The 16,017-nt window shown below is 34.0% G+C and overlaps 1 protein-coding gene across 6 annotated transcripts in view; it reads right to left on the reverse strand.

Moving 5' to 3' along the window:
* Sox102F (transcription factor Sox102F) overlaps positions 1 to 16,017 on the reverse strand; it is an 85,940-nt gene that overhangs the window by 3,504 nt on the left and 66,419 nt on the right. For 5 of the 6 annotated variants that reach the window (XM_035077889.1, XM_035077887.1, XM_035077885.1 and 2 more), the window contains 2 exons: positions 15,094 to 15,927; positions 12,793 to 13,012 (listed from right to left, as the gene is read on the reverse strand). In XM_035077889.1, the coding sequence (XP_034933780.1) occupies positions 12,793 to 13,012; positions 15,094 to 15,920 (1,047 nt within the window). In that variant the 5' untranslated portion in view covers positions 15,921 to 15,927. The remainder of the gene's footprint in view (positions 1 to 12,792; positions 13,013 to 15,093; positions 15,928 to 16,017) is intronic. The other variant, XM_035077886.1, reaches the window with a different exon arrangement.

Raw genomic sequence — 16,017 nt, forward strand, 5'->3', positions numbered from 1 at the left:
GTATGTGTGTCATACTGAATGATATCCTTCGGGTTTGGCAAAGTAAATGAGCGGAGGGCAAAGAGAGAGAGTAAAGTCGATGAAGCTGAGATTCATTATTCATTCGCGGGGTCTCAGTTATGCCGATGATACGTATCCATGACAGCTATACCGCCCACAGTGGCTAAATATAAACAGGCGGGGTGCCAGCAAGTTCCATTCACATTTACGTACACACAGTGGGGCACCGTCTTACCCGCGATATGATGATGATGCGCTGCTACTGCTGTGGCTTCTGTTTCTGATGCTTGTGCTGTAGGGACATAAGAATATGACCGTTCTGAATATGCATCCGCGCATTCACGCCAACTGCATCTACTAAATTTAGCTGTGTAATTACTGAAACTTACCTATCCCCCATGACTGCAAATTTATCGCTGAGTGATTTGTCGTTGCCGAGGTCAATCGCCACTGTCGTTATTTCATTTATTTTTCCCCCATTGTTTTGCTTTTTCGTTGGTGACTGACTCACATAGACCTTCCTAAGGTTCCTTCAAGTCAAATAATATCAAGAAGAAGCTTTCTTTCTCATCAAAACATTCTTGTTGGTCCCAAAAATAGGTAGACTTTCTTTTCAACCATCATAGCTAGGTTGTTGTAGAGAATCAATATCAGCAAGGATGAGTAAAAATAGTCAATAAAATCCATCATGTCAATATCTATGACACTAAATAGTATCAGTTTGTCAGAAAGCAACCAATGGCAGTCATTGGCATAAAGTGAACCGACATGAAGAAATACATAATCATAGATCAGAGACTCGGCAGTTGTCTATATGTATATAACCGAAGATGTTCTCAGAGATATTCCCGGATATCTTTATCGGCCAATGTTTATTATCTATACGCTGTCTCTCAATCTTTTGATATTCTCTTCTATTGGTGTGTAAACAAATTGCAAATAACTCATACACATACATAGCTAGCATTGCCTCTGATGATTTCGTGAAAATATACCATATCAACAGTCATATTAAATTTATTATAATCTATATTTTTTAATGACTATCCTCAATTATTTCTTTATTCCACAATATTTGTCTTGTTCTCTTTATTCTTTGGTTATACTCACTTTGTAACAGTTTTTATTGGCATCATCATTACTACAAAGCTTACTTTGTTTCAATTTCCTTGATAAGGGTCTCATCATGTCTTATAAATGATTATTATTATTGATTCCATTCCAACTGAAGTATTTAACTGGTTTTAAAGCTTTTCATTTTATTTATTAAAATTAAATAACTAAAAATATTCAGCCAATGTTGTTTGGAAAAATCGAAACAAAATAATCTAATCCAATATAACCTCTCTATTGGAAGATTCAAGTATTGGTAGCCATGACAGTAGAGATGGTGGGGGAAAATGGGTATAGTGAGGTTATTTATTGTTTGAAAAGTATTGTTAGAAGGAGGTTAGTGTATTTTATGACGCAACAAAAAGCTGTTAATTAATTTGAAAAGAAAAGATGTTTAGTGATTTATTAATAAGTCAAAGGCTCACATGTGGGATAAAGAGCACGATTGTATTTTTTATGAATGCAAAATTATTGATTGACATGATGTTTTTTTATGTCTTTGAGAGAAAAATTTAGTCGGATGAGCTGCTCACACGTCAAGCTATAATTCATTGAACTGACAAAAGACGTTTATCCGATTAAAGTGCATCAAACCCACTCCGAACAGAGAAGCGGATATATTTGATAGTGACTTGACTAAGAAAGAGAGGAAAAGAGAAACCTGGGATTGGACTAAGGAAAAATAAAAGAGAAATAAGCCGACGCACACACGGAGTCAGCCGTCAGAAGGATTATTGTCTTCAGGTTCTTATCTACAGCAGCGTCCTCCTTGCTCACTATAGAATCACATACGGAGGTTATTCCCAAGAGACCAGAGGGACGACGACGTTGACGTGTTTCAAAGCTTTAGATCTTCTATTTCTTCTTCTATCATGCGATCGTCCTATGTGTCACCTCGAGCAAAAATTCGTAGGGCGAAATTTTGCTGTCATGCTCTCTTTACTCTTACTCTTCAACTATCTCGTTGTCTTGTCTCATCTACCACCACCACCATCACCAAGTCTTATTGACAACCGTGCGATATACTTTGACGTGAAGATTGTGAAGTAATGAAACAGACATTTTAATTGTAGACTTCGTTATATCAAGTGGTGAGTTGTGAAATTTTTTATTATAAAATTTTTTCTATCATTTTATCTCATTAGGAGATGATTTAAAATTATCTAAGATAAGGTAAATAAATTAAAAAATATTTACAATAATAAGAAAATTTTTTTTAGGTAAGTAATGAAAGTTAAATATGTATGATTTAATTTGATGTCTCAAGAAGTCGACTTATTATTTTTCAAAAGCTCATAAAATGATCGAAAAAGCTTTTGAAAGTAATCTTGGAGTTAAAATTACGAGTTATCTAGTGGAAGAATAAAATTCAATCAAACAATAACACCCGTTAATTTAATTCAAATGACTCTGACAAGTGTAATTACCAGCGACGAGAAATAAAATAACGAGGTAATGAGAAAAAAATTAGACACCACAACACAAAGGAAGAAAGTAAAGAGCGGAAGTGATATCAATTGTACGTTAAGCTTGCAATGAGAAATAATGAAAAAATAATAATTATAATAATAATGACAGCAGTTGAGTAGGTGAGTCTCTGATGTAGTTGTAGAGTAAGAGAGAACCTGAGACGAGAGATGAGGCCTCATTCTCAGTATAATTTGCTTACAATTAAAATAACGCGGCACCCTGCGGCCCATCCACTACGTATCCATCCATCTCGGCGGCTAGAAAGTGATTAATTCTTAACAAGGCGAGGTTTGCCTCGGGTGCTTGAACGACCACAATGATGTTGGTTAGTAAGAGAACCATGGAGAAAGTAGGAAGGAGAATGAAAGAAAAAAAGTTACAATACCTTCCTACTCTTGGTTCTCCAACACACTATCAACTTCCCTTAAAGTATGTCCTACCCGTCCCTTGCAAGAAACAAGAGGCCACAAAAAGGAGGGGAAGAGGAGGCACAATCACTGTTTTACTCCAACCCTACGCCTCGATCTCCAGACTTTAATTAATTTTGTATATGTCGCACGCGCCGTATAAAAATAAAGTCACCGAGCACAACAAGAGAAGAAATGAAAGAGATAGAAAGTTACCAGAGTGCTCAGACTCACTCTCCTCTAACGTACAAAACGGATCTCTTTGCATAGACGTTGTGGGTACACTTCAACTCGGAATAATGCACACCATGCACGTGACGAATATAACAAACCCTTCTTTTTTTTGAAGGGATGATTATTTTATTTATATTTATTGGGAAAAAAATTGTGGTTTATTTTTTACGAGCAGTTTTTACCCCACTATTAGGTAGTTCTTATTGATAAATTCATCTATTAATTATTGATCTCCAATAATATTTTGTAGTATATTTCTGCTGAAAAAATCGTCCTGTACAAGTTGGAAAGTTACCAATTATTTTTATTTATTTTTTTAAAATTTCAATTACACCTTCAAGTAATTACATAAAATATTAAAATTTTAAATTCTAACTAAATTAAAAAATCTTCAATAACACTCGCAAATAAATAAGTTAAATAATCAGACACCTTTGTAATGAATTTTAAAATAAATATGGGATGATTTTGCCAGCTTTAATCAAAAACTTTATTACTTTTAGTAAATAATTTTTTTTTTTTATAATTAAAATTGATGGCAGATAAAAATTTGTTTTAAAAATTACAGTGAAAAGAAATTTAAAAAAAGAGGATATTTAAATTTATTATCAATTTTAGCAGACTGGTGATTTTTTTTTTCAATAAAAATAAGTAATCTTATCTTGAAGATCACTCTCTGGGCGATTCGAAACACTGGTCTCAAAAGCTTTTCCGACAATTCTCCATCATCTTATAATAATTCAAGCAGGTAGCTAATTTTAAAGCGGAATAAATCAAAAGGAGAATTAATTGGTTAAATAAACAGCGACTGACATAATTTTTTACCTTTTCTTTGTATGCATGTAATGGTATTTAATGAAATGCATATACGGTTATATGTATCCTGTTTGAGTCGGAATGATAAAGATTGGCGTATATTTGCGGAGAATAAAATAAAATGGAATGTGAAGCCGGTTGTGGTCTTTTAAGCTTGGGAGACATGGAAAGTATAAAAATAATAATAATTATTGCATTGAGAGCGGCGCAATCGATCTTGGCGTGTAGTCGAGTGACTTTATCAGCTTGATCATCTCAAATACTCTTGGGAATTAAATGGAATACTGATGGCACATTGAAGTTGCAAGCGGGTTATACTTATTATAACTTGGGACATATAAACGTGAATACTAGAAGGAGAGAATCCGTAAGTGTAGTAAAGAAGAATTCCAGCACGAAGATGTGAATGAGTCGGGCAGCTGCTACATTCCTACGTAGCTGTGCTGTCACTAACATTTTCTTACCCTTTTCTTTATACCCTTGTCGGCTTCATTGCCATATCAGTGGGACTTGTGGGAAACTTATTACTGATTTTTGCTTTTATTTAGACATTTTTATTTGCATTTTTAACCTCTATAAATGTTGCTTCAAGTTTGTTTATTGCTATGCAGTATCGAGAATGGACCAATATGAACAACAAAAAGCTCGAGAAATATTTTTAAGACGTTTAATTGATGCTTGACCGTTTCTTCTTTTTTTTTTAACATTAACTGAATAGTATTCAAGTGGAGCATGCTTTTAGAGATTAATTAATGATATAAAATAGCATAAAATATTTTATAAGGGGTAAAAACTACCCTTGTAACAGAATAAATTAAGGATAAAAAAAATTACCCTAAATAAATTTTATTTCATACTTTAAGTGTAATTGTCTAATTAAATTAGGTAGTTTTGATTGCCTTAAAAAATTTTTTACCCTGTATCCCAAATTCGTGTCAATTTTCCTATCAATCGTGTCTGTCTCATCTTTTCGTAACTCTTCCCTTCCCTCGTCTCTTTTACAGTCTGAATTAAAGTAAAAAATATTTATTTTCATTTCCCCTAGACAAATGATCTAGAGCTCCAATTTGGCGTTTTTACCCAACGATTAGATGCTTAATAAAATATTTATTTAAAGGGACTGTACTTTAAATAGCTCCAAAAGCTGGCTGGTAAAATATTTATGTTGATTAGTCGACAAGTTATGGGCGTTTAAAGTAGTCAGGTAATTTGTGCCATAATTTGATTTTTTTTCAAATAAATTGGTGAGGGTCAGGGTCGTCGCGAAAAGATGGATATCTCGACATTTATAAATTCTTCTCACGCACGACATTGCGCGCGTGCCATTGACTCCAAGTCACGTACGTTCGATCTATCAATTTGTCAGAGTCGTTTTCACTCGAGGCTTTTTCGGGATACGAGTGATAAAATGAAATAGCAAAATTAACGTTAACTCCATTATTGTCATTTATATGTTGGAACAATTTTCATGTAAATAAATCATGTAATATGCAGTGAATTAAATGCACTTGAAGATGTAATTAAAACATTTCTCGAAGAAATGTATAATAAGTTAGAACTCGAGTTACTTCCGCTGACGGAACACTTTGGGGGTTAAAATGAAGATTAAATGACGATATTTTTTTTTTATTTGCTTTACTACACAAGTGTTTGTAAGCATTTATGCGACTGTGATGGCCGAGAACCACTTGGCATGTACATTTTTTTTTATAACGATAAGTATCCCAGCTTTTGCCACTTTATTTCAGTTTACGACTGCTTTTTTCTTGGAATTCATAAAAACCTATTTTAATCACTCTTCTCATTAACATATTTAAACCTACTATTGTTTTAAATAACCGTCTTTTTATCGATTAGTCATTAAAAAATTTCTTAGAATTGTTTGTCATAGTCTAGAAGTCAAGATCTTGACACCCAACTAGATCATGTTATTTATTTTTATTAATTGCTTGAGTTACAATTTTTCTATCATCATAAAAATAATTGCATCTTGTAGATCACTTTTTGAGCGATTTCAAACACTGGTCATGAAAGCTTTTGTGAAGATTTTTCACTTAGTTATGAATTTTTTAAGATGACCCATCAAGCAATGAAGAATCAGGTCTTCAAAGAAATGATTAAAAAATAAATAATCTGATGAAAAATATTGATGATCTCAATGTAATTGTTGGCTTATTTAATACAATTCAAGCATCTTCTCATCCCCATTGAGTCTTTATTTGTGTTAAAATTCAAAATCCAAGTCTAGTTTGTGTATCTCTTGATGCGATCAAAGAATAATCCCTGTCATTACTACGAATATGCGACAACCACATCGCGTCGGCTGTTTACCGTTTGATCGTCGTGCATCCAAGCGTTTAGAAACAACCTTCAGCTACAGAGTATATAAATGAATGCAGGGAAATGTAGTCAAAGGGAGCAAGAGAATCATGTTCTCTCACCAACAGGATGAGCAACAGAAGTTACTAATACATAAAATGTCAACGGTTAACGGATTAACATATAGGGAGTATTTCATCTTGGAAATCTCTGCCTCTTATCACCCTCCTTTTGACTTCCTTAGAAATAACATCAACTACTATTCTCCCTTCTCTGCTTGACTTCATTTCCTACTTCTGGCTTCAAGGTCTCCACTTGTTATCCAGCACCACATTCATCTTTCATCATTCTCATACTTCTGATGAGGTTTATTTCATTATATCCAGGTGATTTCGATGCTAACAATCCATCAGGTCAATGCTCATCACCAATTCAGAGTGAGATGGCCACGATGATAGGTTGATAAAAAGTAGAAACTGGTGAAAATGATGCATAAGCATCAGTAATATTGACTGATTGACTATAAATATTGCCATTAGTTAACCAGTTTCTTTGACAGTGTAACTCGTATCACAAATAAAAAAAGAATGTTAAAAAATTGGCAAAGAAATGTAGATTGAAAGGCTGGAAATATTAATAAACGGATGTTGATAGTGGTTTTGCATTGACAAAACGAGCGAGTATGTGTTTCATTTGTGGAAAATAACGACAAAGAGAGTGAGAAAGAGAGGCTGATGTTGTCGAAGGGGGGTTGGTGTATGGAGCAAGTCACAAAGTAGCATTCTATTGACAGAAAGCGGATGGATACACAGTAGGAAACACAGCAGTATTATATAGAAACGAGGTAGAGAGATGAAGGCTACTGATGAGAGGGGGTGTGAGTGAGGACTCGAGCACTGATTATACTTGGTGATCATATCGTTCGCATATTGACAAACAGCGTAGAGAATAATCGCCGTCCCCATTTCTATTGCAGAAAGCCACCCTCTCATCCTACCTTCATCATTCGGCTACTATTTCTGTTAGTTGCGCCCTCTGTGGAAACGATCATCCGACATGTTGTATATACTGGTGGGTGCATCGGCAATGTCACCACCCACTACCAGCCCACAATACACCGCTAATTCCCATAAAGCACTGGCCACCGATACGCAAATGGACAAACAGGCTGGTGCATACAAACAGTGGTACAGTTGAGAGAGCACCAGATCCGCCTCAAAACCCGATCCCTCCTTCACTGTCTCTCTTTCATTACTCCATCCCCCGGATCCATCATTACCACTGTTAAATCCTCGGAAATCTGCCAGCCTTTGCGCCATACACTACAACACCCGACCGATAAATCTATAATATACCACTAATAACAACGAGCTTCGATCAATTTTCAATTATATTTGGCCATCCGCCCGAATATAACCCGGACCCATTACAAACTCCATCCTTTTGTGTTTCTGGATTTTATATCACTTTGATCTATTATGAATATATGGTTTGTGCTGAAGAATTAATTTTCCAGATTCAGAAATAGTTTTTATTTCTATACTATCATTCTGCTATTTTGGTGATAGCGGTTTTGGTTGAAATAAATATTTTTTAAGCAATGAAAAAAATTTTTTAGATAAAAAAAAATAATTAATACTTCAAGAGGAGACTTTAAGCTTTAAAATGAACTCAAAATAATTGCTATATGACCATTTTTGACTGAATTATAAATTTTTGAAGTTAGAAACTGATTATCAATGCTAAAAGAAAGAGTGATGATGCATTCCTGATTACTAAAAATATAAAAATCGATAATTTAAAATTTTTTCACTTAGATGATAAATTAGTTTGGTAGTCAGAGAAGCTCTCTAGAGTATTTTAAAATTTTTTTCATTAAATTTTCAGTGAAAACAATTTTTTTGAAATTTAAATAGTGATGTGCTATTTCGATGCTATTATCAATCATTTCGATTCTAGTTTATTTATTTATTTTCATCGTGACAGTAAATATTTAAATATTTAAAATAAGTATTCCATCACCAAAATATTCCTTTTTAAATTTACTTTAGTATCAATCAAGATTTGTGCTCGAATAAAATAGGTCCTGGATGACCCTGGTATCATTATTTCTCCTGAGCCTGAGTTTATATTCTCATCAGCACTATATCAAGCAAGATGTCTCCAAAATTAAATGGACCATGTTCAGATCTCCAGAATAAGACCGAATTTAAGTTGCCACTGTAGTTGTTAAAAAATTCAAAGAACTTTGAAAATTCATTCCAAGTCACCAACTGATCTCAATAGTGTCCATTTTCTCCAATAATATCCCCAAAGTCTATAAATGTTGAAAAGTATCACGGAGATAAAGCAGAAGCAGAGAAGAAGAAAAAAGCTTTCGTAATAACTCGGTCTCGATACACCTGCGCTGCAGCATCGTATAACAGGTGGAAAGAGAAACGACAGAGAAGGACAGGAGAAGTTGTGTGAGGGAAGAGGTGGAGGACAAGGAGGGCACCCCCCACTATAGTCAGCTTCAGCGGCTAACTCGAGCTCGAACATTACTACTATACGCCCTCTCGGCGCTGCCAGTGAGAAGGAGAATGTCGAGACCGCCCTCTCCTTTCCACCCACTCTTATTCTCTCGGTAGTTTTTTTCTTTTATTTATTTATTTTCTTCCTCTTTCAAACTCCCCCGTACCTTTCATCTTCTCTCGTCCACCACACTCTCCCTTGCTCTTTATTTTCTTCTTCCGTCTTCTTCGGCGTCTACAGACCACTTCCGGTGGCGCTTCAGGTTCAGACTCCTTCAATTCACTGTCTTTCATTTTTTATTTTTTTCTTTTCTTTTTACTTTCATGCTTTCTTCTATATTTTTATCCTCCTCTGTTATTTTCTCGCCGTATTTCGCTCTGCTGATTTATCGCTGAGGAAAAGACACACAGGAAATTCACCTCCAACGGATTATGGTTTATTCTTGTGGTCCCGATGAAATGGCCGACGACATTAGAGAACATCATCTTTTTTCTTTTTTTTTATCTATTTATTTAAGTAAATAATATCTTATCTTAAAGCTGAAGAAAATTTATTTTCAAATAATTAAAAATTATTGAAAGTTATTAGAAAATAAAGTAAATTTTATTTAGCAACATTTTCTACAAATATTTGAGTTAGAATTACTCTAAAAAAATAATATTTTTAAATCAAGAATAATTTTAGTATTAATTATAATTACACTGATTTTTTATCACTGTAATATACACTCCATACTTTATTATTACTCTACAGAAATGAATCAGTAAATATTCACTGATTATCAGTGTCAATCAAATCACTGAATAAATCAGGAATTTAATTGATACTGAAAACATGATGATTTATTTTTAAAGAGTAAGAAAAAAATTATTCTTGACAGAAAAAAATATTTTTCCAGTAATACTATACCATTATGATACTTTCTTAAAATGAATCAGTGAAAATCACTTGATTTTTTCAAAAGTGAAAAAATTTTTTAAAACAAGATAATAAATAATTATAAGAAAAAAATATTAGAGTGATGTATCGATAAGAAAAATAGTGTATATTTGGGACAAAATATATGTCACATTATGCAGAGACAAACTGTCTCTGAAATAATAATCGTAGTTGATCGTATAATGCCGGTGAGATAACACATAACTTGACAACGACATAACGAACGTCTTTAACAGACCTACTGTGCGTTGGACTGATTACTAAATATATAACACGAAGATTTATTTCTCTGTCAATGTAATACTCTACTTTTATATACAAAATACATTTATCTGTCCTATGTGTCTGTCTATAATAGCTTCTCTGTAATACAACTATTATACCTTTCTCTTCAGAATATCTATTTTTTTGTCGACATTCGTTAATTGAGAAAAATTATCTTCTCATGCACTTGTTTCGTAATGAAATATCCTAGTGGCTACTACACTCATATGTGCGTGTTTTACTTGTTGTAATCTCGTACTAGCCAGGTACAATGCGGATCTATTATGTGATTTCTGTCTCTATTACTCGGGGAATTACAGTATTGATCAAAAATTTTTATCTACCAACTTTTACATTTATTGACTCTAATTTATTACACATTTCAATAAATCTCTTTGTAAATAATAAACTTACATTTATTTTACCATTATTTAATCTTCAATCAATCATTACATGTCATTTTAAAGCTAATTAAAATATTTTTGAATACTCAACAAACAATAATTTTTTAATTACTTGAAGATTTTCACTAAATAATATTTGAAGATGCTTAAAAAATTTTTTTATGATTAAAATAATTTTTTTTGTTGTCAAAATATTCTGAAAAAATTAGTTATTGTGAATTAGTGATTTTAAAGTATGCTAAAAAAACTTTTTTATTGTTAAAATAGTTTTAAAAATATTTTTATCAATCCAATGATATTTTTATGATACAGACACGAGTCTAAGAAATTGAAAAAAAAAATATTTTTAAAGCACTAATATTAATTAGTTTCGATGAGTAATATTAAGGAGTAATTTTTGAAGTAATATTTAATCATTTTTTCATTGGAAAAAATTATAAAAAAAAATTTTTTTTTAGACAAATAGAGAGAAAAATAATTTTGCCATAGACTGTAGGTATAGAGTTGGAGATAAAGATCCAGGTGCTTCGTGCTAAGCGAAAGTACACCTCTCAGAATCATACAGAACTGTAATAAATGTTTATTTAGTAAGACCAAGTCCTCCTAACACTAGTAGTTTTAAAGAACTGACGACAAGAAAATAATCATAATCAATCAGCAAAAAAAGAGAGAGAATCGACATTTCAACATCAATGCTTTTGTTATGAATTTTTGAATTTTTACAGCGATAAAAAAATGACGAGAGAGATAAGACATGTGAATGATTTGAATAAAAAAGAATGTAATAATATTGATAATCGTCAAGATGATAGAATGAGATGAGGAAAACGAGGAAATGAGAATTGTGATGAGTGGTTGCAACAAAGAAAGAGAGTTAAGGTCGTGCGTCCTGCAACCACAAAAATGCGTACGCGCGTGCAGATAATGTTGGGGCTTGAGAGAGTATGACCGTTATTACGTTGCCGATATGCCGCTAGAGTGCAAGAGAATACAATTCCGCGAATGTGTTTATGCAAACATCATGAAATGCATCTAAATATTATACAAATGCATGCCAACATGTCATTCTTTTTTGCTTCATTATTTTTTTTTTTTCTTTCAATCAACAATTAATACCAGTGACTTATTCAGTTCAACTTATTGTTATTTATTTATTAACTTGTCATTATGAAATTTTTGCCATACAATTAATTTTTAAAATTCATAATTTAGTCATTTCTCCACGTTTTTCACATTTTTTTTCATTCATTAGTTTATTTATTGAAAGCATTGCAGTTTATTATTATTATTAATAATAATAACAATAAAGTAATAAATAAATATTCTTCTAAAGGCAAGGATAGTTTATTTGACTTTGAATAAGATGCGAATGTCACTAAGACAAAAATTGGAGACCCTAGAAAAAGTAGAAGGCAGGACATCCTTAATGTATGTAACCACTACATTAAAATACATGTAGGCTCCAACTATTTATATTCTAGCATTATGAAATGTTTCAAGTCTACCGTAATCCCCGTAATATTTCGAGGTTTGTTGAACATGAGAGCTTATGCACTTTTCTACATTCGCCCTCTCATTTCTACGCTACAATTGTCCACTTGATATTCCACGACTCTCTGAAGCTGTGCAGTCTACCGATATCGTTGAATGTTCGTCCAAAAAAAAAACCTTATAAAAATTTGCCTTTTCATGTCGTTTTTTCGCCCAATTCAATTGACATCAGATAATATTTAAATTTCGATATTTTTGGAAACCCTGGTCACCATTAGTTTTCATCAACTGATCGTTCATTTTGTAAAATGAATTAATAATTTTTTTTCAATCCAACCAATTCATTATTTATTATTTTTTATATCGTTAAAATACTTTGCTGAATAGACTGAGCAATAATATTACATAATACAACAGAAAAAAAATTATTAAAATTGTTTTTTTTGCTTCATATAGTGATTAATTCAATTCCTATAAGCTAGGATGCTTCATTTGTTTCTTTAAAAATGATTTAAGACAAGAAATAAATTTTTTATCATAAAACCAATAATCTTATGTTAAAGATCATCTTCTTGGCGATCTCAAACGCTGGTTCTAAAAGCATTTTGGACCATTTTAAGCTGAGAAACATCAGCTCAAAGTTCCAACCATGATTTTCTCCTAACCTAATATTTAAATGATCATATTTATTAATAATATGATTAAAAATCTTTCGACAACTAGTGTTTGAGGTCCTCCTGAGTATAAATAACAGGATGCCATCATTGATTGATCTCTCAACCCACCGAGACTCCATGAAAAAAAATAAAAGAAAGACTCACCTTACTGGGGTCCTGTTGTTGCAGCAATTGTTCCCTCAGGAATTGTAGTTGAAGGATCATCTCAGATAGCTTGCGGTCCTTTTCGGCGAAGGTTTCCGCAATAAGGACCCGACGAAGGGCCGCAGCACCGTCCTGATGACCTTCCGTGGTTGGTATTCTTCCGTTATTGCCGCCAGGTGGCGAGGGAGCCAGACTATTAGAGACACTGCTGTTATTGCTGCTGGAAATTGGACAACATGAGACCATTAGAGTTGTTGGATGAATTCGTTTTCGGTGTTTTAGCCAATGGGATAAAGCTATCTGAGAGAACCCGTTGCGCTTGATAGTTAAGTGAATGGGGAAAAGTAGAGAGAGAGGTGAAGCGTCCGAAAAGGGCAAGAGAGGAAAGAGGGATGATGATGATGGTGGAAACGCGACCAGGCAAGTTGGTGAATAATAAATAGGGTCGCGGTCGCGCAATCTCAGCGGAGCGAGTGTGTTTGCACCGGTGATGGGTCCCGGGATACTCTCACACCCTCCTTTCACCCTCTCTCTTCATGCTTTAAAATACATTAGCTGTCTTGCTCTCATGCTTCTCAACCTATCCTACGTTATCTTCGTCTTCTCGTTCTTCTTTTATATACCTTTAAAAATACCAAGGCACGAATAAGTGATACGACCGCTATTGTACCCTCTGCTCAGAATGATGTGGATACCAAGTGACCTCGCTTCTTCTCCCTCTTTGATGCATATTCCAAATTGTCTTCATATTCTCCTCACTCATCATCATCAGCTTCTTTTATTATCTTTCACTGGGTAAAAGAAAACCACGAAATATTCTTCTTCGCGAATTTTTTTTTTTACTTTGAATTTGTTTTTATTAATAAATTTATTTTATAAAATGGCAGATTGATATTTTGACAACCTAATAAAATTAATTAATTAATAAAAAGGTGTTTTAGGATATTAATAAATCTAATTAATGATTAAAAAATTTCATTGCAATGTAAATAAATTTTTTTTTGAGAAAACAAAAAATTAAAAATCCTATAATAATAATATTCCAATTAAATATAATATTAAAAGAGAGTTTAATTAAAATAACCGTTAAATAACATAATTATTAAGCTCAATTGAATGCTCTATAGTGAAACAAGTCTTTTATATTTTAGAATAATGGTAAAATTAATATTTTACTGGCGATTTAATAAAGAATATAACGTGTTATTCGTGTGTACGTTGATGAAAGCCCATAACTGTATGTATAACCATAAAGAGAGTGAAGCTTCTTTAGTCTCGATATAATATCAATGGTAGCGGAGGCGAGTTCTATTCGCGCCCAGTGACCCCGGTTGAGCCCTGTACCAACATACAAAAGCCTCATTCTGTCATTATTACTGCACGTTCAAGATCCAAGGGCTTATTTCTTACAACGCTAAGGCAATGTAGCAGCGAGGCCTCTCATCACTTTGTATCCGTCGAGCTTCTTCTTCTTTATTCGTCTTCATTTTTCATTTTATATAGTGCATATATACCTATATTATTCCCCCCTCCCTATACCTCCCTACTTGCCTTACACTTATATTCATTACATTTTTCCTTTATATTCTACACATGGAATATGCTTTTCTCTGAATCAATGCCAAAGTATGCTCGATAACGGACTACTGCAAGAGCTTCTAGGCTATTTTTTTTCATCAACTATCATTGCTCATATGTGCTCATTAGATTCAATGCATTTATCTTCTTTATTTTCCAGTGAGAAGTTATTGTAAAAGGATAGCTGAAATCATCTCGACCAAGTTTCGTAAGGACCATATCAATGATTGTCTAAAAATTAAGTCTCTGAGTTCACAAAGAAAAAAAAAATATTAACTAGAATGAAATTAAATCCAACTGCCCTTCTTTAATCATCAAATGATCAAGACCAAAAGGAGCCTCCACTTCTATTTTGAATCTTCAAAGTATCTAGTGATGAAGATAATGAATCTAATGAGTGCATTATGAGCACTAAAAGCATTATATATAAATATCGAAAATATGTCGCCACGGACAGGTAAGAATCGGTATTATTAGCTCATGTTCCCCACTTAACTCTTAACAGAGAGAATAAACGCGACGGTGAAATAAATTGAACAATTTCCAGAATTTGTATCCCAAAACAGTGCTTTTATCTTGGCTGAAATGTATGAAAAATTGTTGGCTCTGTTGCAGACTCTGGCACACACGCTTCTAATAAATCGTTACATACAAAGTATCTTAGTGACAATATCATCATTATTAACCTAACGCACGCAATTATCAACTGTAGATAAAACTGACCTATGGGTATTGTGACTGGTGGGGGTGGTGGAGGATGGTGGTGTCCTTCTGCCAGTGTTGTTATCGTCCTGTAGAGACAATGATCCGCTATTTATTTTACATGTAAGCCTTTTGAGAACGTCGTCCATTGATCTTTTTCCGGTGACGCCGGTGGTGTTGCCGTTGGTGGCGCTGGTGTTGCTAGTGTTGTTGTTGTTGTGCGTGACACTGTTATTGTTGTTGTTATTATTATGCAGCAGATGATGATGCTGATGATGATGATGATGGGGGTAAAATTGGTCGTTAAGTAGAGTTGGTGGAGAACCGCACTCGGATGAGCTAGCAGGTTCCAAGCTTGAACTTGACAGGGCAGTGTTTGTATGATGATGATGGCTAGGGTGTTGGTAATGATGGTGTTGGTATGGTTGATTAGTGCCGTCCTGATGACTGCTAAGGTACAGAAGCCTTTGTCTTTTGGCAGCAGGTGGTGAGTTTGGTGATGGTGATGGTGAGTCTTGGAATTCAGGTTCACTAGTTGTTCCAGTTGGTGATGAACAACCTGATGACTCACACTCCCTTTGATGATGATGAGGATAACCACAGTCTTCTTGTAAATGATCTGAATCTTCACCAGTTTCAGCTTTGTTCATTAATCCGACCACTTCGTTAGCTTCTTCACCACCACCACCTCCACCTCCTTCAGCCCCACCAACTCCAGATGCTGCCACTTCACCTAAACCCGTCTTTGACGTTGTTTCTTCCTCCTGTTCCTCACCACCCGCCACTGTTCCCGCACCGCCCCCGCCCTCCGATAGCTTCGTTGGTGGCGACTTCCTCTTAGAGGACATCCTTAGTCTGCAACACAAGCGCAACCACACACAGCTCAATTTAGTGTTTTTTTTTCTGTTTGGGGGCTTTTCTAACTAATTCGATTAAATATTTTTG

This window comes from Chelonus insularis, unplaced genomic scaffold (assembly GCF_013357705.1).
Source record: "Chelonus insularis isolate UGA/USDA-ARS -01 unplaced genomic scaffold, ASM1335770v1 contig_146_pilon, whole genome shotgun sequence".
Lineage (NCBI taxonomy): Eukaryota > Metazoa > Arthropoda > Insecta > Hymenoptera > Braconidae > Chelonus > Chelonus insularis.